Here is a 21,446-nt window from a genome sequence, read left to right as displayed (position 1 = left end):
CGGTCTTTCTTGCCCGGGCTGGCTTTGAACCGTGATCCTCAGATCTCAGCCTCCTGAGTAGCTAGGATTACAGGCGTGAGCCACCAGCGCCCGGCCAGGGCAGTCTTTTAGAGCACTATTAACCTGTGAATCTGGGCCTACCTTTGGGTGGTGTCAGGCAGTACTGCAACAAAACTACCAAAATTTGAAGACACAGCTGGGCATCAGTAGCTCAGGCCTGTAATCCTAGCTACTCAAGAGGCTGAGATCTGAAGATCACGGTTCAAAGCCAGGTTCAAAGCCATACCGGGCAGGAAAGTCCGTGAGACTCTTATCTCCAATTAACCACCAGAAAACTGGAAGTTGTGCTGTTGCTCAAGCGGTAGAGAGCTCACCCTGAGCTGAAGAACACAGGGACAGCACCCAAGCCCAGAGTTCAAGCCCCACGACCGAAAAAAAAAAAAAATTGAAGACACAACAAAAACACCTTTAAAGAGAAAATTATAGTACTAAATGCACACATAAAAAAGGAGACAGACTTAAAACCAATTATCTGGGGCTGGGTATGTAGCTCAGTAGTAGAGGACTGGCAAGCATGTGCAAGAAGACCATGGGATGGGTTAGGAAGGTGGCTCAGTGGTAGAGTGCTTGCCTTGCAGGCATGAGGCCCTGGGTTCAATTCCTCAGCACCACATAAGCAAAAAGGAAAAAGCCGGAAATGGTGCTGTGGCTCAAGTGGTAGAGCGCTAGACTTGAGCTGAAGAGCTGAGGGACAGCTCCCAGGCCCAGAGTTCAGGCCCCACGACTGGATCTTCCCCCCTCCCTACCTCCCCCCCCCAAAAAAAAAAAGAAAAAAGAAAAAAAGACTGTGGGGTTAATTCCCTACCACCACAAAACAATATTTTTTTTCACCTTAGAAAAGAGCAAATTAGGGGCTAGGAAGTTGGCTCAGTGGTAGAGCGCTTGCCTTGCATGCCTGAGGCCCTGGGTTCGATTCCTCAGCACCACATAAGCAAAAAGAAAAAAGCCGGAAGTAGCGCTGTGGCTCAAGTGGTAGAGTGTTAGCCTTGAGCTGAAGAGCTGAGGGACAGTGCCCAGGCCCAGAGTTCAGGCCCCACAACTGGAACCACCCCCCCCCAAAAAAAGAAAAGAGCAAATTAAATCAAAACTGAGAAGGAAATAAAACTGAAAATGAAATGAGGGAACTGAAAGCTGGTTCTCTGAACAAGATTAGTAAAACTGATAAAACTCTAGCCAGGCTGACTAAAAACAAAGAGAAGACTATAATAACTAGTATTAGAAATGAAAAGTACTATCACTACAGGTCTCAAGGCTGTTTTAGAGGAGTAGTAAAGAACTATAATAAATAATTCTATGCTTGTTCTTTCAAGATAGAAAACTTCAGGCCTAGATCAATTAACTGGTTAAGGCTATGAAACATTTAAAGAAAAAGATATTAATATTCTAAAACCTCTTCTAGAAAATAGAAGAGGGCTGGGAATGTGGCTCAGTGGTAAGAGTGCTTGCCTTGCAGGCATGAGGCACTGAGTTCGATTCCTCAGCACCACATAAGCAGAAAAAGCTGGATGTGGTGCCATGGCTCAAGTTGGTAGAGCGCTAGCCTTGAGCTGAAGAGCTGAAGGACAGCGCCCAGACCCAGAGTTCAGGCCCAATGACTGGCAAAAAAAAAAAAAAGAAAAGAAAATAGAAGAAACACTACCTCACATTCTATGAGACCAGCATAACCCTAATACCAAAAGTATACAGTCAGTTGTTGGTGGCTCATGCCTATAATCTTAGCTACTCAGGAGGCTGAGATCTGAGAATCACAGTTGAAGCTAGCATGGGCATAAAAGTCCATGTGACTCTTATCTTCAGTTAACCAGCACGGAAGCTGGAAGTGGAAGTATGAATCAAGTGGTAGAGTGCCAGTTTTGAGTGGATAAAGCTAAGGGAGAGCACCCTGGTCCAAGTTCAAGCCCAAGTACTGGCCTGAACATGTACCCACAAGCACATACATGTATGCACACACAGAGATATTATAAGACAGTGAAGTTACAGACCATCATCTCTCATGAACATAAATTGTTAACAATCTATTGAACTAGTTGAATCTAACAATACAGATAAAAGCAATTGTTTACCACAAAACAGGTAGGATTTAATCTAATATGCAAAGCTGGTTCAACATTTGAAAATCAATTAGTGTAATCCATCACATCATCAAGCTAAAAAAATTATGATCATATATTACTTTTACAAAAATGGCATTCAGTTTGAGTGCTTCCAACAAGTGCATCGTAGAAGGCCACAATGCTCAATACCAGGGAAGTATGAGGACTATAGGGCTACGCATCCAGTTTTAGTGCTGGTAGAGGGCTGAATAAAATGTTAGTTAAGAAGCTTAAGCAGGGTTGCTATTATCTCCTGGGACTCCCAGTCTATCTGACTCACACAGGACTCCTTATACAGCTATCTATGTGCTCACTTTCTGAAATCTAAAAGTCAAACATGCAAAGATGTACAAGATTATATCTAGAGAAAAAAGGAGCTTAAGAAATAGAATTTTGGGCTGTGCATGGTGGCTCAAGCCCATAATCCTAGCTACTTGGAAGGGGGAGATCCAGAGATCCTGTTTCAAGGCTAGCTCTAGCACCAAAGTTCATTAGATTCCATCTCAACCAATGGCCTGATGCAGTGGTACATGCTTATTATCCCATTTACAGGGGAAATACAATGGATGAGGAAAGTGGTGTGTGCCTGTCATTCCAAGTTAGTATCCCATATCTGCAGGAAGATTGCAGCTCAGACACACCTAGGTATAAAAATGATCCTACCTCAAATTCAACCAACAAAAATGAAGCTAAAGGTGGTAGAAATAGATTTTTGAGCTGGTTATGGTGGCTCAAGCCTGTAATTAATTATAACTATGTGAAAGAATTTTCTTTATTTTTTAAAATTGCTTTTATAAAGGTGATATGCAGAGGGGTAACAGTTATGTAAGTCAGGTAATAAGTACTTTTCTTTTGGGGCAATGCCACCCCTTTTCTCGCTCTCTCCCAGTTTTCCGTCCTGTCCCCATCCACAACTTGTACAGTTCATTTTTCATATAGTGTCTAATGAGTACCACTGTTCTGTTTGTTCACTCTTTGTCCCTCCATTTCAAAAACAGATTTTTTTGTTTTAAATGCTTAGTACTGGGTCTTGAATTCAGGGCCCCACCTTCTTGCTTGGCTTTGTTACTCATGGCTAGTGTTCTACCTCTTAAGCAATATCTCCAGTCTAGCATTTTACTATTTAATCAGAGATAAAAATCTCACAGACTTTTCTGCTTGGGCTGAACCACAATCCCCTAGGTTTCAGACTCCAGAAAGCTAGGATTTCAAGTGTGATCTACCAGCACGAGGCTAAGAAACAGCATTTCACCTTATATTTTATGGACATAATCTTTTTTTAAAATGTTTTTTATTGTGAAAATACTGTACAGAGAGGTTACAGTTACATGAGCAAAGTAATGATTACGTTTCTTATCTAGCATTGTTGCCTCCTCATGTACAGATTTTATATACTAATTATTTTTGCTGGTCCTGGGCTTCAACTCAGGGCCTGGGTGCTATCCCTGAGCTTTTTTGCTCAAGGCTAGTACTCTACCACTTGAGCCACTTTTGGCTTTTTGGTAGTTAATTGGAGATAACAGTAAAAAAGACTTTTCCTGCACGGGCTGGCTTTGAACCATGATCCTTGGATCTCATCCTCCTGAGTACCTAGGATCACATGCATGAACTCCCAGCTTACTAATCTGTTTTGTAGATATCTATACATAAACTCATATTCTTGTGGACAATAATTTTTAATTATTTTAAGACTATTCACTTTGCTAAATTGTGTGTGTTTGAACATAATAGGAAAATGTACCTCATAGAAGAATGTCCAGAATAGGCAAATCTATAGATGGAAAGTAGAGTAATGTTGCCTGAAGTTGGGGACTTGGGTTTAAGGCTAAGAGGTATGGAGTTTCTTTTTGAAATAATGAAAATGTTCTAAAATTGATTGGTGATGGATATACAACTCTATAAATATACTAAAACCATTTTATTATTATTTGATTTGTGTGGGTCGTAAGATGAACTGAGGGCCTAGGTGGTGTCCTTGAGCTTCTTCAGCTCTACCTCTTTGAGCCAGAGACACTTCCAGTTTTCTGGTGATTAATTAGAGATAAGAATCTCATGACTTTCCTGTCCAGGCTGACTTTGAACCACAATCCTTAGGATCTTAGCTTCCTGAGTAGCTAGGATTACAGGAGTGAGCCACTAGTGCTGGCTCTAAAAGCCATTTTAAATAGGTCAATTAAATTTTAATAAAGCTACCACAGAAACCCACTTCCTCTGTTGAAATATCCCACTGGATTTTTAAAAAAGATGTTTAACTTTAATATGTATTAAAAACTTCAAATGCTAAGAGTTAGCAATAAAGATAAGGACTATAGATAAAAGGCAAGGTAGGCTGACCATTTAACTATATTAAAGAATATTTTATTAAAAATTCAGTCACTACTGAGGTTTACACATTTTACAGATAATTTTGGTATGTCTACAGTAGATGAAAATTTATAAAGTTAAGATGATCTTATCAGTAGAAAAGATATTCTAAACCAGCTTAGCCCAAAGAAGCATTTTGATTGCCTAATTTAACTTTGTAAAGGAGAAGTAAATCTTATAGCTGGTCTCTGTAAACCTCACAGCTGGAACATTCTAACAGCACCTTGCAGTTTCAGTGATCAAAGTAAGTTACTTTATATACTAAACTAAGAATTTCATAATAGAAATAATGTAACACCAGGGGGTGCGTTATCATGAAATAATTACACTCCTGGGAGATTACAGGCACAAGGCTGTACCCCAGGGGTGTGATTATCCCATGATAACCACATCCACTAAAATTGCCTTATTGCAAAAATAATCTCTATTCACTGGTGAGACATTATTCAATAGGTGATTTTTTTTAAATGAAAAGAGTTTTTCTAGCTTGAATCAGCAAGTGGATTAGGAAAGTGGTCAGTTTATTTTTCATTGCATTCAAATTCAGAATACAACATCATTATTTGCTTTCCATTTTGATATAGTAGCATTTTTAAAAATTTTGTTTTGAGAAGCCTATTTAGGAGTTTCTATTAGCTTTAGTTAAGTACTAGTGCTAAATTCAGGTCAAACTTTAAAGGCATTATTAGCTGAGCAAGCCAATTTAAATAATTTATTTCCTATGTATAATTTAATTCTTCTAAAACAATATTCATCTAAACATTTTTAAATGTACTTTACCTTTAACTGTTGGAAATACAGATAAGCAAAAATATGAAGCAAAAATATCTTAGGCAATCCCACCTTTCAAACAGTATTTTGGCCTATCTTTTTCTAATCCTTTTGCTGAAAGTATGTTTGTCTATATGTCTATCTAAAGATAAACACAAATAACTACTGATTATTAGGATCTAGTGATTTAACACAAGGCCTGTGACTGCTAAGGAAAAACAACTAATAACTTGATTTTTTATTTGGGAGAATATTGTAAATAATGTTTGTATTAGAAGCAATCTTCATATCTTGTGTGTGTTTGTCCTAGGCTTGAACTCAGGGCCTGGGCACTGAGCTTCTTTTTGCTCAAGGCTCGTGTTCTACCACTTGAGCCACAATGCCACTTCTGGCTTTTTCTGAGCAGTTTATTAATGGTATGAGTCTCATAGACTTTCCAGCTTGTGCTAGCTTCAAACCATGATCCTCAGATCTCAGACTCCTGAGCAGCTAGTATTATAGGCATGAGCTACCAGTGGGCTTTGTGCTCTTGCTTAGCTTTTTTTTTTTTTTTTTTCCTCAAGGCTGGATGGAAATCTACCATTTGAGTTATGCCTCCACTTCAGCTTTTTGATGGTTGACAGGAGATAAAGTCTCTCAGATTTGTCTGCCTAAACGGACTTCAAAACCTGATCCTTAGCAGGTACCGGTGGCTCATGCCTGGAGGCTGAGATCTGAGGATTGAGGTTCAAAGCCAGCCCGGGCAGGAAAGTCCATGAGACTCATCTCCAATAAACCACTAGAAAACTGAAAGTGGCACTGTGGCTCAAGCGGTAGAGCACTCGCCTTGAGCTAAAGAGTGCAGGGACAGCGCCCAGGCCCAGAGTTCAAGCCCCACAACCGACAAAAAAACCCAAACCTGATCCTTAGATCTTATCCTCCTGAGTAGATAAGATTAGCCACCAGTGCCCAGCCTCACTGTAACATCATTCCTAATTATTCACTTAATTTCTTTCTATATCTCATATGCAATCTTCTGTGATTAAATCTTTGGTATATAGCTGTATTTCCTTGGGATATAAGGTTCATAATTTAAGCTAACAAAAAAAGGCACTACTATCCTGCCAAATATTCAATTGTTCTTATTTTTAGCTTAAGCTGATGGTGTCAAGGTTGATGGTACCTTAGAAATTGATTAGGAATTCTCTTTTTTTTTTTTAGTCAGTAGTGGAGCTTGAACTCGGCTTGGATGCTATCCCTGAGCTCTTTCACTGGCCTTGAGGTGGTCTACTGCTTGAGCCACAGTGCCACTTCTGGTTTTCTGGTGGTTTGTTGTGATAAGCGTCTCACGGACTTTCCTGCCCGGGCTGGCTTCGACTTGTGATCCTCAGATCTGAGCCTCCTGAGTAGTGAGGATTACAGGCTTGAGCCAACAGTGCCTGGTTTTTATTTTTATTTTTTTGCATAGAGCCTCACTATGAAGCCTCTGCTGGCCCTGAACCCTTGATCCTTGCCCTCAGCTTCTTAACTACTGAGAATACAGGTGTGCACCTGCCTGGCCAGACAGGACCTTTAATCAGCTTAAGTAATAGTGTTATAGATGGTGTTTTTGGGTTTGATTTTTGTTGTCAGTTGTGGGGCTTGAACTTAGGGCCTAGGCCCTGTCCCTGAGCTTTTTCATTCAAGGCTAACTAGTGCTCTACCATTTTGAGCCACAGTACCACTTCTGGTTTCCGATGGTTAACTGGAGATAAGAGTCTCACAGACTTTTCTGCCCAAGCTGGCTTTGAATCACAATTCTTAGATCTCAGCTACCTGAGTAGCTAGGATTATAGACATGAGTAACTAGGACCCAGTAATTTCTTTTGTCTTTTTTTGGTGCTGGTCTAGGGCTTGAACTCAGGGCCTGGGTACTGTCTCTGAGCTGTTTTGCTCAAAGCTAGTGCTTTACCACTTGAGCCACAGTGCTACTGTGGCTTCTTTTGGTGCTAAATTGGAGATGAGTCTTTTCTCCCCCAGGCTGGCTTTGAACTAAAATCCTCATATCTTAGCTTCCTGAGTAGCTAGGATTACAGCTGTGAGCCACTAGTGGCCTGGCTTAAAATGGTGCATTTTTAACACAATTGTATCCTTTTTTGTTGTTGTTCAGGTATTCTTAGATAAGTTGTAAGATTTAAGAAATGAAAATACTTTATTGCATTTAGTAGTATTTATTCTTACATACCATGTCAGTCTGAAAGGAAAAAAAATGGAAATTTTCCTAACACTTTATTTTATAAAGACTGAAGCAAAGAATTAATTCAATTTGCTAGTTATTTCTTATCATGAACAGTCCCTTTACAACACACCAGTAACTACCTTCTCTTTTTAGCTGTTCCAATTATTCTGAAAATAAATTTAATATGGGCATATAAAGGAAAACATTATTGCTCTGAAGAGTTTCATAGGATAGTCAGTATTTGAAAAGCCTAAATTTTAAATTTCTTTTCCAATTTTAATAATAGATTTTAATATAAAAGAAAACCATGTAATTTCAGCAAATCAACACATTAACTATTTTCATTTTTTCATGTGTTCTTCTAGTCCTAATTTATCTGCATGTAGTTTTTTATATTAGGATCACAGTGCAGATTCAATTGGTATTCGTTAGTTCACTTCATATTATCAACAATTTATCTTGCCATTCCCCTAATACTAATTAAATTGCCAGTAAGAAATAAGAAATGTTAAGAGCATGCATTTTCAATACATTACTATATTTCCTTTTACTCTACGCTATTCCTCTTTCAGAAACAAAACAATAGTCCCCTGGATAGGGGCTTGGACACAATACTTAAACAAAATACTTAAATGATTCCTTGCATTAATTAGGCAAGTTTAAGAAACACAAGCTGCAGCATGAATGGTCAAACTCTCTTCTTTTTTTTGAGACATTAAAATCTGATTTTTCTCACTTAAAGTCACCCAAGTTAAATTCTTGGCTGGGTGCCAGAGGTTCACGCCTGTAATCTTAGCTACTCAGGAGGCAGAGATCTGAGGATCACGGCTCAAAGACAGCCCGGGCAGCAAAGTCCATGAGACTTTTATCTTTAATTAACCACCAGAAAACGAGAAGTGGTATTGTGGCTCAAGTGGTAGAGCACTCACCTTGAGCCGAAGAGCTCAGGGACAATGTACAGGGCCTAGAGTTCAAGCCCCACACTGACAAACAAAAAAAATTCCTTGTGGTTATTTTTACTTCTCATCTTTTTGGTTTTTTTGGGGAGTGTCAAACTTTCTTTCTAAATTTTAATTCTCCAAAGGTCATTTTAATTCCACCTCCTCTCTAACTAAGTTATTTATTTTCTTGATTAGATTGTAATTGGGGTGCTATTATGTTTCTTTTTTGATGTTAACGGTATGTTTCTGATTAAATTGTAAAATAGAATAGAACTTACATCTTTTAAGAGCTTAAAACACAAAGTTAAAAAAAAAAAACAACACAACACAAAACAAAAAAACCCCAAACCCAAAATATCCTAGCTACTCAAACAGCAGAGTGGAGGGGGATTTTGGTTCAAGGCCAGCCCCTGGTAAAAGTTATGTCCCCAACCCTGTATTAACCAATAAGATAGTTAAAGTGTGCATCTGCTATCCCAGCTACAGAAAAAGTGTAAATAGAAGGAATGTAGTCCGTGATGGCCTGGGCATGAGAAAAATTTTAAAATGACAAAATTAAAATTAATTGTTAAAGCAAAAAAAAAAAGGCACTGGTGCCTGGTTCAAGTGTAACTGTTAATTTAATCCCCCCAGCTTTCCCTCTCCTCAAAACCTGTATGTTTATCTTGTTTATGTTGACCAGAGTGTGTGTGTATGTGCGTGTGCTCGTGCACACGCATGCCAATACTAGGGCTTAACCTCAGGGCCTTAGCTTTTTCTGCTCTACCACTTAAGCCAAAGCTCTCCTTCAGACTTTTCGGTAGTTAACTGGAGATGAGAGTTTCATTTTCCTGTCCAGGCTGACTTTAACCTGCAGTCTTTAGATCTTAGCTTCCTGAGTAGCTAGGATTACAGGTGTGAGCCATAGGTGCCAGAAAATATTTAGCATCTTTAAAAAACTCAGTTTTTAAGTTTTTATTTAACAAATAATTTTGAGGCTTTCAGTCTAGTCTATTTTTTTTACACTTTAACTAAATATGAAAATTAATCCTATTTTTCCCTTTTAATTTTATTCTACTAGCCTAATTAACTACAGTTACTGTATCTTGTTAAAATCAAGTTCATAGGGTCTTTGGTGTGAAGAATTAACTTTAAGTGTTACACAGCATTTAAATTCAACACATACCAGTTTCTCACTGTTATTTTTTTTTTTTCTTTTTCTTTTTTGTAATGCTGGAGATTGAAGCTGGTTGGGCACAGGTTAGGTAAACTCTCTTAACTCTGAACTTCAAGTCTCAACCTTAATGATTATATTTTGGGGATGTCACTTGATCAAAAAAATTTAAATCCAAGTAAAACAAAACAAAAAAATACTTAGGGAGATAAAAGAAAACATTTAATATTTTCTTATTTGTCTAGAGTCTAAAACAAACCAATCTTGTCAAGTACTTACCTGAGCCATCAGTAGGAACTGAACTTGCATTGATTCCAGAAAGACCGAACAAAGGACACTCTCGATCTGTGTTGACATGACCCCATTTGTGGCATTTAATGCACCTCACATTTCGAACCTAATAGTAAACATTATTTTAATTCCAAAATATAAGAACTTAACTAACATTCAACTCCCTGTGCCTTAGGCATATTTTAAAAGATCGGGGGAGGGGGAGGAGGCTGGGAAGGGATGTGAAGGGTAAGAAGGGTAAACAAAGGAGGAGGCTATAATGCTTGATAAGAAATGTACTCATTATATTGCCCATGTAATTGTAACCCCTCTGTACAGTATGTTCACAATAAAAAAAAAAATCTAAGCTGGGCGCTGCTAGTGGGTTAGTGCCTGTAATTCTAGCTACTCAGGAAGTTGAGATCTGAAGGACCATGTTTTAAAATCAGTCCCAACAGAAAAATCTACATGACTTTCCAAAATAAGCAGCAGAAAAGCATGTTTCAAGTGATAGTGCACCACCACCCCTGAGCAAGAAAGCCAAGGGAGGGCACAAGACACCAAGTTCAAGTCCCTGTCTGGCACACACAAAAAATAGATCTACAGGGAAAAAGACTCTAACACTATGGTAAGTAACTAAATACAAATACTAAAATAAAATACTATGATTTCTGCTTGAAAAACTAAACATGTGCCAGGTGTCAGTGGCTCAGGCCTATAATCTTAGCTACTCAGGAGGCTGAGATCTGAGAATTGTGGTTCAAACCCAGCCCTGGCAGGAAACTCTGTGAGACTCTTATCTCCAATAAACCACTACAAAAACCGGAAGTGGCTCTGTGGTTCAAGTGTTAGAGCACTCGCCTTAAGCTGAAGAGCTGAGGGATAGCACCCAGAGTTCAAGCCCCACTACTGACAAAAAACAAAAACAAAAAACTAAATATGCTTTCTCCCATATATGAAAGCTAGATCTAAAATATATTGGGACATAATAAATTATCCAGGTCTCTAGGCATTCACAGTAAGACCAAAAGAGGACATTCCTAGAAGAGGAACAGAAAGGCCCAATGCCTATACGCATCTAATCATACAAAATAATATTTATCAAAGTGAACTCTAGGAAAAATAAACAAGAGGCTTCTTTTTTTTTTTGCTGTTTTTGTTTTCTTTTTGTCTTGTTTGTCTATATGTCTTTGGAAGTAAGGAAAGGCACAGAAATGGAGAGACAAAGTATAAACAAATGGCAGTCCTGGTACTCACTGGACACTATATTGAAAGTGAACTATACAACTTGTGGGTGGGACGAGGGGGAAAAACTGGGAGACAGGGAGGGAAGGGGTAACATAGTCCAAAAGGAAATGTACTCTTTTCTTGATGTATATAACCGTAACCCCTGTTTTTAGCATGTTCGAATAAACATAATTAAAGTAAGATAAAAATAACTAAACTGAATCCTCTTTCTCTTATAGTACATCACCCAAAAAGGAAAAAGACCCCAACAAGTATTATATCATGGTTTACTCACAACTTCCCTCGTTTTAAGAAGTTAACCTTAACCTTTCAAATACATTCGTTCATTTATTCACTAATCCCACCCATCTCTTTTTACTATGTAGCTCAGGCTGCCCTAAACTTGTAATCATTTTACGTTAGCTTCCCAGGTAAGAATTATAGGGGGGCCGGGCGCTGGTGGCTCACGCCTGTAATCCTAGCTACTCAGGAGGCTAAGATCTGAGGATCTCGGTTCAAAGCCAGCCCGGGCAGGAGAGACCGTGAGACTCCTATCTCCAATAAACCACCAGAAAACCGGAAGTGGCGCTGTATCTCAAGTGGTAGAGCACTCGCCTTGAGCTGAAGAGCTGAGAGACAGCACCCAGGCCCAGAGTTCAAGCCCCACAACCGACAAAAAAAAAAAAAAAAAAGAATTATAGGGGACTGGGAAGGTGGCTCAGTGGTAGAGCGCTTGCCTTGCATGCCTGAGGCCCTGGGTTCGATCCTCAGCACCACATAAGCAAAAAAGAAAAAAGCCGGAAGTGGCACTGTGGCTCAAGTGGTAGAGCGCTAGCTAGCCTTGAGCTGAAGAGCTGAGGGACAGTGCCCAGGCCCAGAGTTCAGGCCCCACGACCGGACCCAGAAAAAAAAAAAAGAATTATAGGCATGAACCACTATGTAAGACATTTGTTCTTGTTTCTCTTTTTATTTGGTGCTGAAGATGAACTCAGTGTGTCACACACAGCAGGCAAGTACCCTGCTACTGAACGACATCTCCATCCCTACCAAGTTCCAAATTTCTAAATGAGAGGTTGGCGAACTTTTCTCATAAAAGTTCAGATAGTAAATATTTTAGGTTCATTAGACTAGATGCTTGAGTCTATAGCAGCTACTCAAACTGTTGTAGTAGGAAAGCAGCTGTAGGCAACACATATAAGCAAGGCAATATTACCACTTTTGTTACAAGGATTTAGCTCTCTGGTGATAGTGCAACTTGCTTCTAAAAAAATAAGGAAGTTTTAAAACTTTTCTCATGTTTAAGGCTAATTCTCCAATATATTTGAAAAGTGAGTATCATTACAATCCTCACTACAGAAGTTTGATTCTCATTCTTATTCATTCTACCATAGTTGCTTTCTCCTATTCTTAGGATTATCTGATATAAATATAAAAACCACACCATTCTTTTCAGTTTAGATACCTTTCAGAAAAAAATGTAAAGACATATTTACTAAGTAAGTGTTATTCCTTTTCTTTCTTTTTTTGTGAGTGGTGGTACTGGGGCTTGAATTCAGGGTCTGGATATTGTCCCTCGGTTTTTTGCTCAAGGCTGTTGTTCTACCACTTGAGCCACAGCTCCACTTCCAGCTTTTTGATGGTCAACTGAAGAAGATAAAGAGTTTCAAGCACTTTCCTGCCTGGGAGGCTTTGAACCTCAATCCTCAGATTTCAGCTTCCTGAGATGCTAGGATTACAGGAATGACCCACCAGTGAGTGCCCAGCATAAATGTTCTTTTTTTAATCGGTTATGGAGCTAGAATTCAGGACTTGGGTGCTATCCTGGAGCTTTTTTGCTCAACACAAGCACTCTACCACTTTGAGCCATAGTGCCACTTCCGGTTTTCTGGTGGTTAATTGGAAATAAAGAGACAGGACCACTTCTGGTTTCCTGGTGGTTAATTGGAAATAAAGAGTCTCACAGACTTTCCTGCCTGGGCTGGCATTGAACCTTAATCCTAAGATCTCAGCCTCCTGAGTAGCTAGAATTACAGGTGTGAGCCACCAGCAACCAGCTACATTATTCTTAAAGAGTTAAATATGTGTCACTTGCCTGAATACCAAAGGGCTGATCTCTGATGTTCATGTCATCTTTGGCATATCTGTTAAATAAAAAAAATATGTAAGTACAATATCAAGAATAATTTAATAAATTCAGTGGAAGTTCATCTGAAATGTTCTGTAGAATTTATAGTTCTACATAGTTCATTAGGTATAGAGAACTATAATACAAACAGACATACACAGACATACTTTAATGTTAATTTGGGATTTTTTTTTGGCAGTACTAGAGTTTAAATTCAGAGCGTTATGATTCCCAGACACTTTACCACATAAGCCATGTTTTCAGCTTTGTTTTGCTTTAGTTACTTTTTGGATAGAGCCTTACATCTTTGACTAGGGTTGGATCCTTGGATCACAAACTTCCTACCTATATCTCAGTGGGTGGAAGAACAGGTATGTACCAACATACCCAATTTATTTATTAAGATATAGCATTTTGATAAATTTTTGTCTAGGCTGACTTTGAACTTTGATCTTTATAATTTCTCCCTTCCAAATACCTAGGATTACAGGCCTGAGCTACTGTGTCTGAAGATAACTTACATGGTTTTTTTTTGTTTTTTAAAGAATGAGCCAGCACTGATAATTCTATCTATTCAGGAGGCTGAGATCTGAGGTTTGAGGTTTGAAGCTAGCCCAGGCAGGAAAGTCTGTGAGACTCATCTCCAATTAAACACCAGAAACCTCAAAGTCAAGCTGTGGCTCAAGTGGTAGAGCGCTAGCCTTGAGTACAAGAGTTCAAGGATAACACTAAGGCCCTGAATTCAAGCCCCAGGACTGGTGTGGGTGTGCGCACACATGTGCACACACCACCCAACACCCAAAGTACTTGTCTAACTCAAGAGGCTGATATTTGAGGATCATGGCTCAAAGCCAGTTCTGGCAGACAAACTTTGGGACTCTTATCTCCAATTAACCAGTAAAAAGCCAAAACTGGAAGCGTGACTAGTGGCAGAGTGCCAACTTTGAGTGTAAAAGCAAAGTGAGAGCCCAGTTCAAGCCAAGAACTGGTGCAAACATGCACAGAAAATATTTTTCATATTATTTACTTTCTCTAATAAAAGACAATGATGTAAGATGAAATTACAGGAAAACCTAACAATATTTTATCCTAAAAGCAATCAGTGCTTACTTTTCTCGTGGTGCTCCTTTCTGCCATTCAAATTTGTATTCTGTCTCTCCTTCTGTCTCTTCTTTCTAAAACATTAATTTAAAATTCTTTTAACTTTTCCATAAAATCACAATCAATTTTAAGTAAATGCAAACAGAAAATAGTACATTACCTCTTTGTTTTCTTGATTGAGAATCAAAAGTAAAGGAGAAAAAAGGTAGGCCAAGTTAAAACTTCAATATAAAAATCAATTATATATTATGTATATTGTTATTTATAATTTGTATGAATTAGTTTTTTTAAACAAGATAAAAATCAGTCTCACTCTAAGAATAAAATATCAAAGAGACAGTACTTAAAAAGTATCTTAATTCCTAATTTTTTAAAACTTTAATGGTTTTCATCGACAGTGAATATCATGTTTTCTATTTCTATTTATAAACATACATATATATTTATAAACATACTTCTGTTACTACAAAATATTACATTATTAGAAAAACATTTTTAGTATTTATCTATAGGAATACATTTCTATTTCTATATTTATTATAGTCACACAACAACAGCATCTGTAAGAGAACAACTTTTAAAAACATCTGATCAGCGGTTTTCAATTTTTATTTGTAAACATGTTGAAGACTTAAAGGAAATGAGACAAGTACCTTTTTTAGCTCCTGGTGGAGCCTCATACATGAAATTAAGGCCGTTCTTTACACGTTCATCTCCCATAAGCAATCTAAATAAAACATTAACAAGTTTAACATCCTTCTTTCCAATATAAACACTAAAGGAATGAAGAAAAATTTTTTTGTTAGAGATACAAATCTAAAAGTAAACTCCATTTACTACAGAGGACACCTGAAATATCTGAAAAGAAAACCAGTGATACCTCTTTAGTAACTTTAGTAAGTTCTAAGACTTTGTTCTTACCCAAGACTTCCTGTTTCTCCAAATAAAAAGGGTAAGAAATGACATGCATACTCTTACTTATTTTCATAAAATTTGAAATACTGTTGAAACACTGACAGCTTTGAAATTCTATACGTCATTATAGACTTTCGTAATTTTGAAAAATGGGTCTAGAATTTCCAAGTTAGTAAGAATCAACTTCTTTAGTGAGACCAATGTAGAATAGTTTAAAGAAATTCTAGAATGGGCTACTTACTATGATTTAGTGCTTATTATACTTAAAAAAAAAATCACGTTTTACTATTCTAACACTAAAACTTTGCCATTTGATTTCATTTATATTGAGATGTTAGGCTGTTCAGAAAAACAACAACAAAAACCTATGCAACAAACTGAACGAGTTGATTAATAAAAGTCAAGTAACCTACAAAGAAGAAAGCTAGAAGCAAAGATTATAGGGATATACTTCTATACGTTGGAATATTTTTCAACAATATAAAGGAACAAAGTGCTGATATATGTCATATATAGATGAACTTCAAAACATTATGCTAAATGAAAGAAAGCAGTCATATAAAGACCTATATGATTTAACTTACATGGTATCGCCAAACTGGCAGATTTCTTTTTTTTTTTTTTGGGTCTGGTCGTGGGGCCTGAACTCAGGGACTGGGCGCTGTCCCTCAGCTCTTCAGCTCAAGGCTAGCGCTCTACCACTTGATCCACAGTGCCACTTTCGGCTTTTTTTCTTTTTGCTTATGTGGTGCTGGGGAATCGAACCCAGGGCCTCAGGCATGCAAGGCAAGCACTCTACCACTAAGCCACCTTCCCAGCCCCGAAACTGGCAGATTTCTATAGACAAAAAGTAAGCTGGTAATTGCTTTATGTTCATAATTATTTTTCCCTCCTGATAAAAGGGGACAACGTTGGGAAATGGGGAGTAGCTGCTAAAGGGCACAAGATTTCTTTATCAGCTGGGTGCCAGTGGCTCACACCTATAATCCTAGCTAATCAGGAGGCTGAGACTGAGGATTGCTATTCAAAGCCAGGCAGGGCAAGTAGGTCTATGAGATTCTTATTGCTGATAACCACCAAAAAACCACCTGTGAATCAAGTGGTAGTGTGCCAGCCTTGAGAGAAAAAACTAAGGGGCAATATCCCGTATCAGCATAAAAACAAAGATTTTTTTTTCTCCCCAAATGATGAAAATATCCTGAAATTAGATGATGCTGATGACTCCCAAACTCTAATATATTTGATAACTATGTATACTTTAAATAGGTTGGTAAATTTTAACATCAGTTAAAACAATTTTAAAGCAAGTACACAAAAACTCAGCATCACTAGACATTAGAGAAATACAAATCAAAACAAACCACAAGATACTACTTCATACCCATCAGAATGGCTATTAAATAAAGAAAAAAAAGCAAATGTTCAGGATATAGAGCTATTGAAACTCTTCTGTATTACTAGTGGAAAACATAAACTAGTTCAGTTACTATGGAAAAAAGTTTGGTGGTTCTTAAAAAATAACTTAGAATTGCCATATAGTCTAGCAATTCCACTTCTAAGTGTAACTCAAAACAGGTACTTTAACAGATACCTTTATGTCATTGTTAACAGCATTATTCATAAGTCAAAAAGTGCAGGCAATCAAAATGTCCAGAAAGGGCTGGGAAAGTGGCTCAGTGGCAGAGTGCTTGCCTTGCATGCATGAGGCCCTGGGTTCGATTCCTTAGCACCACATAAGCAAAAAGAAAAAAGCCGGAAGTGGCGCTGTGGCTCAAGTGGTAGAGTGCTAGCCTTGAGCTGAAGAGCTGAGGGACAGCGACCAGGCCCAGAGTTCAGGCCCCATGACCGGACCTCCCCCCGCCCCCCCCAAAAAAAAGTCCAGAAAAAGGTGAATGTTCTAAAGTTTTAGATGGGTATAAATGTTCTTTAACTTCAGAATACAGACTACATAACTAAAACACTATTTCTGATACATTAACCAAGAGAAACTAGCTTCAGTTGTAAACACAAAGTGACAACAGCTAAAGTACAGGTACCATGCTGGAAGAAACCAATGAACTCTAGTCATGATATATGGCCCAAGAGATGTTTCATTTTCTTCTTACAGGTGTCTTGTACATTTTTTCATTTTACTTTTTTGTTGGTCATGGGGCTTGAATTCTGGGCCTGGGCGCTGTTCATAAGCTCTTCAGCTCAAGGCCAGCACTCTACCACTTAGCCACAGCCCCACTTCTGGTTTTCTGAGTGGTTTACTGGAGATAAGAGTCTCACAGACCTTCCTGCCCAGGCTGGCGCTGAACTGCAATTTTCAGATCTCTGCCTCCTGAGTAGCTAGGATTATAGGCGTGAGCCACTGGTGCCTGGCAATTTTTTCATTTTAGTTTATGTTAAAGAGATTCCTTTTTAAGCAGTTCAAATGTAGGTATTTATTATTTCTGAAAGTTTTGCATTGAGAACATGCTCACAGACTGTATATAAGTTACTTGAAGCTATATTTTTATGTGAATTGTGGGTAAAGTTGAAGAAACAGCCAGCCACCTGTGAGAGTAACGAATGATTCAGGAAGGGATTAATCTCACATAATTTATTATTTTATTCTAAAAAATGGTGGCATGGTGCCATTTCTTACCTGTTATCATATGATTCTTGTTCTTTAAGGTATTGTTGCATTAATTCTTCTTGTTTCTTTTTATCATAGGATATTTTCTGTTCTGCCATCCATACCTAAATTAGTGAAGTAAAAAGTGTAAATTAAATAATTGGATTTATTTTTTCAGTCATGAGCTTGAACTCAGGGCCTGGATGCTGTCCCTAAGCTTTTTCACTCAAGCCTAGTGCTCTATCATTTTGAGCCACAGTGCCACTTCCCATTTACAGGTGGTTAATCGGAGATAAAGAGTCTCCTGGTCTTTCTTGCCCAGGCTGGCTTCAAACTGTAGTCCTCAGATCTCCTGAGGATCCAAGATTACAGGTGTGAGCCACAAATACCCAACTGGTGGATAGCTGGATGTTTTTGTTGTTGTTGTTGTTGTTGGTCATGGGGCTTAAAACTCAGGGCTGGGGTACTGTCCCCAAGCTTTTTTGCTAGTGCTCTACCACTTTGAGACACAGATAAACTTCCAGCTTTCTGGTAGATAAATGGAGATAAAGAGTCTTATGGACTTTTCTGCCCAGGCTTGCTTTAACCAGGATTCTCAAATCTCAGCCTCCTGAGTAACTAAGTTTATAGGTGTGAGCCACTAGCGCCTGGCATGGATTGTTGGATTTAAATTAAGAATATGCTTTTCTTCTGTAATCATATATAAGATGCCATTATTTATTGTTCACACATAATCCTATTTGGTCATTAGAAAAATCCCCACAAAATGACAACTGAAATATCTGATGTACACGTTGGTATAAGTCTTTAAATTCAACTACTGAAAACAGCTAGCTTTCAGGCAAAAGTGTTAACTTTGAAAATCACTTTTATAGCCCCTTCCACTCAGTCCCTGCATTATTTCAGATAGAAAAAGCATTTCTTTACATGGAATATATCTAGTCTAGATAATTGTTTAGTATAAGGTACAACCAGTAGAGCTGAGCTACAGATGCTAAGTGAGAGTCATTAATACATCAGAAGAGGAGAACTAGAGGCATCAAAGGACAAAAAAAGGAAAGGAAATAAAAGGTAGTTGTAGAACAGATGGAAGAGACAACAGAACAGATTAACACAGAGCTGTGCAGAGACATGTTTCTTAGGCTAAACGTATCTACGTGGAATTATCAAAACCATAAAAGTGGTGAGAGTAAAAACCTCATATAGTTTATGCAAGGATATTTAATATTATTATTTCCAGGTTTAAAAGGTATTAATACCTTTCTACTGTCTTTAGAATAAAGGACAAAATTTTTTATACCCATTCAACATAAACAGTAAGTGAACATTTCTCTCCAAACATACTGTTTCACAGTGTAAACTTAAGGACAGGCATACTGAGATAATTAATTACTGGAGATCAGATAAGCAAGAGTATGGGTCAACTACCATTATTTAATTTTAGAAGTAAAACAAAGGTAGCTAGTAGCGTTTTAGCAGTGGTTGAGGTAGGAAATTTCAATGGGAACACAGTTTAAGATGTGGAGGTGGAAAAGAATCCACTGGGAACACATATACCAGACATTTTTTTTCTAGAATAAAGCTTTTTTCCTCTGTGACATTATAGCAGAAGACAAATCTACCCTTGGGATAGTCAGTAAAAGGCACGTTTGGAATTTTCATTGAAGCTTAACTTGTAAATAGCGCAAATAAGAACTGCAAGGCTTATTGACTGTCAGGATAACATACTACTTCCAACAGACTATTATTTAAAGCATTAAATTTTATATTATTTCACAGATCTCAATTGCTGAAGAAATCAAAATTTACAGATTGAAATAAAAATAAGTCTTGCTGTCTAAGTATTCATAATCTGCTAACAGAAAATCATTATTTTCAGTATGTTGCAACTATTTCATTCTTTAAAAGAGATACATAAATAAAAATAAACTTTGAAATAAAGAACTAAAACAAGACAGCAATTACTTTATTGGGTCATATAAGGATGACACTATAGAATGACCTATAGCAAGGTGTTGCTTTTGTTTTTTTTTTTTTTTTTAATAATACGTATTTTAGACAGGCTTTCACTATGTAGCCTAGGCTGGTACAAACTCAATTTCCTCCTGCTTCAGGAAAGTATTAGGATTACAGGCATGCACCACCACACCCAGGTAAGGTTTGTTATTTGCTTTTATTAAATATATGCACAGGTAACCAGTATTACCCACTTATTGTGCATCTTCCCAAAGAGGTCCTAATGCACACACAAGTGAAACCTATATACATGTGCTTTTTACATCGATGGTACCATACATAGCTCATCACAACTGTTTCTAAAGACAATTAGAGCGAATTCTTTTCTTTTTTCTTTTTTGTCGCTCCTGGGGCCTGAACTCGGCCTGGGCACCTTCCCTCAGCTCTTCCTTCAGCTCAAGGCTAGCACTCTACCACTTGAGCCACAGCGCCACTTCCGGCTTTTTCTGCTTATGTGGTGCTGAGGAATTGAACCCAGGGCCTCATGCATGCAAGGCAAGCACTCTACCTCTGAGCCACCTTCCTAGCCCCTAGAGCGAATTTACTTTCATAGCTTTGTGTGTAAAGGCATTTAATATATGCTCCAGTACTCCTTCTGTGGCATACACAGTGGGCCTTCACTTTACTATAGTTTTTCTATAAAATTTTCTCATTTAATCTTCAGCACAATTTTACAAGTCAAGCCAATTTAACACCGGCCATTCTTCACTAGTAGAGTAGAAGACTGAAGATCTGTGATTTTAAATAGTTTATTCCAGGCCTCAGAGCTGATAGTGACTGATAGCTGGAATAACCAGAATCCAGGTCTATCTCCAAAGCTCAGGCACTTTATACTTTACCACTCAGCTTTTCTTCCCCCACCACTATCATTTTCTTTTCTTTTTTTGGGGTCCGGTTGTGGGGCCTGAACTCTGGGCCTGGGCGCTGTCCCTCAGCTCTTCAGCTCAAGGCTAGCGCCACAGCACCACTTCTGGCTTTTTTCTTTTTGCTTATGTGGTGCTGAGGAATCGAACGCAGGGCCTCAGGCATGCAAGGCAAGCGCTCTACCACTGAGCCACCTTCCCAGCCCACCACTATCATTTTCCACCATGGTCTTTATACTGCACTTAGACTCGTCATTGATTTAAAACACTCAACGTCAGTGAGTGTAGCAAACGGGAAGGGAGAGTGGAAGCGAGATGTGAGTTTCACCTATTGGCGAAGCGCGGCCCGAGCCGAGGAGCACCGCGGACGCCGGGCGTGCCTCCCCTGTGGCTGGATTTCCACTCAAGCCCGCGGAGCCGGCGGAGGGGCGGGGGCCTCCCCGCCTGGCATCTACCGAGTCCACTCAGGATGCCTCCGCGGGCTCGGCTCGCCCCGCGGCTCGGGGCCTACGACGGGCGACCGTCCGCGGAGCCCCGTGACGCCACCCTGGCAAGACTCCTCTCCGGATCCCTCCACTCACCTTCTTGATGTTGGATTTGGAGGCGGGGTGGAAGTCCTTTTTGCACATGAAGTTAGCGAAGGACTTCCCCATCTTGAAGTCCGAGCGAGGGAAGCCAGCTGCCGGAGGAGAGCGACGTAAACAAACTCTGCCGCCTAGTAGGAACTGCACCGCCAGCTGCAGCGAGAACT

General features: G+C 38.8%; 1 protein-coding gene across 1 annotated transcript in view; it reads right to left on the bottom strand.

Annotated features, from left to right (window-relative positions):
- Cir1 (corepressor interacting with RBPJ, CIR1) overlaps positions 1 to 21,440 on the bottom strand; it is a 36,288-nt gene extending 14,848 nt beyond the window's left edge. The window contains exons 1-8 of the mRNA XM_070023127.1: positions 21,277 to 21,440; positions 17,847 to 17,941; positions 14,956 to 15,029; positions 14,850 to 14,862; positions 14,463 to 14,523; positions 14,312 to 14,376; positions 13,169 to 13,217; positions 9,859 to 9,976 (exon numbers count right to left, since the gene is read on the bottom strand). Of these exons, the coding sequence (XP_069879228.1) occupies positions 9,859 to 9,976; positions 13,169 to 13,217; positions 14,312 to 14,376; positions 14,463 to 14,523; positions 14,850 to 14,862; positions 14,956 to 15,029; positions 17,847 to 17,941; positions 21,277 to 21,348 (547 nt within the window). The 5' untranslated portion in view covers positions 21,349 to 21,440. The remainder of the gene's footprint in view (positions 1 to 9,858; positions 9,977 to 13,168; positions 13,218 to 14,311; positions 14,377 to 14,462; positions 14,524 to 14,849; positions 14,863 to 14,955; positions 15,030 to 17,846; positions 17,942 to 21,276) is intronic.
- Between the last annotated feature and the right edge of the window lie 6 nt (positions 21,441 to 21,446).

Source organism: Dipodomys merriami, unplaced genomic scaffold (assembly GCF_024711535.1).
Source record: "Dipodomys merriami isolate MVZ:Mamm:240054 unplaced genomic scaffold, mDipMer1.0.p SCAF_1, whole genome shotgun sequence".
Taxonomy (NCBI): domain Eukaryota; kingdom Metazoa; phylum Chordata; class Mammalia; order Rodentia; family Heteromyidae; genus Dipodomys; species Dipodomys merriami.
The sequence above is the reverse complement of the archived record's forward strand: the minus strand, read 5'-3'. Positions and strand labels throughout refer to the sequence as shown.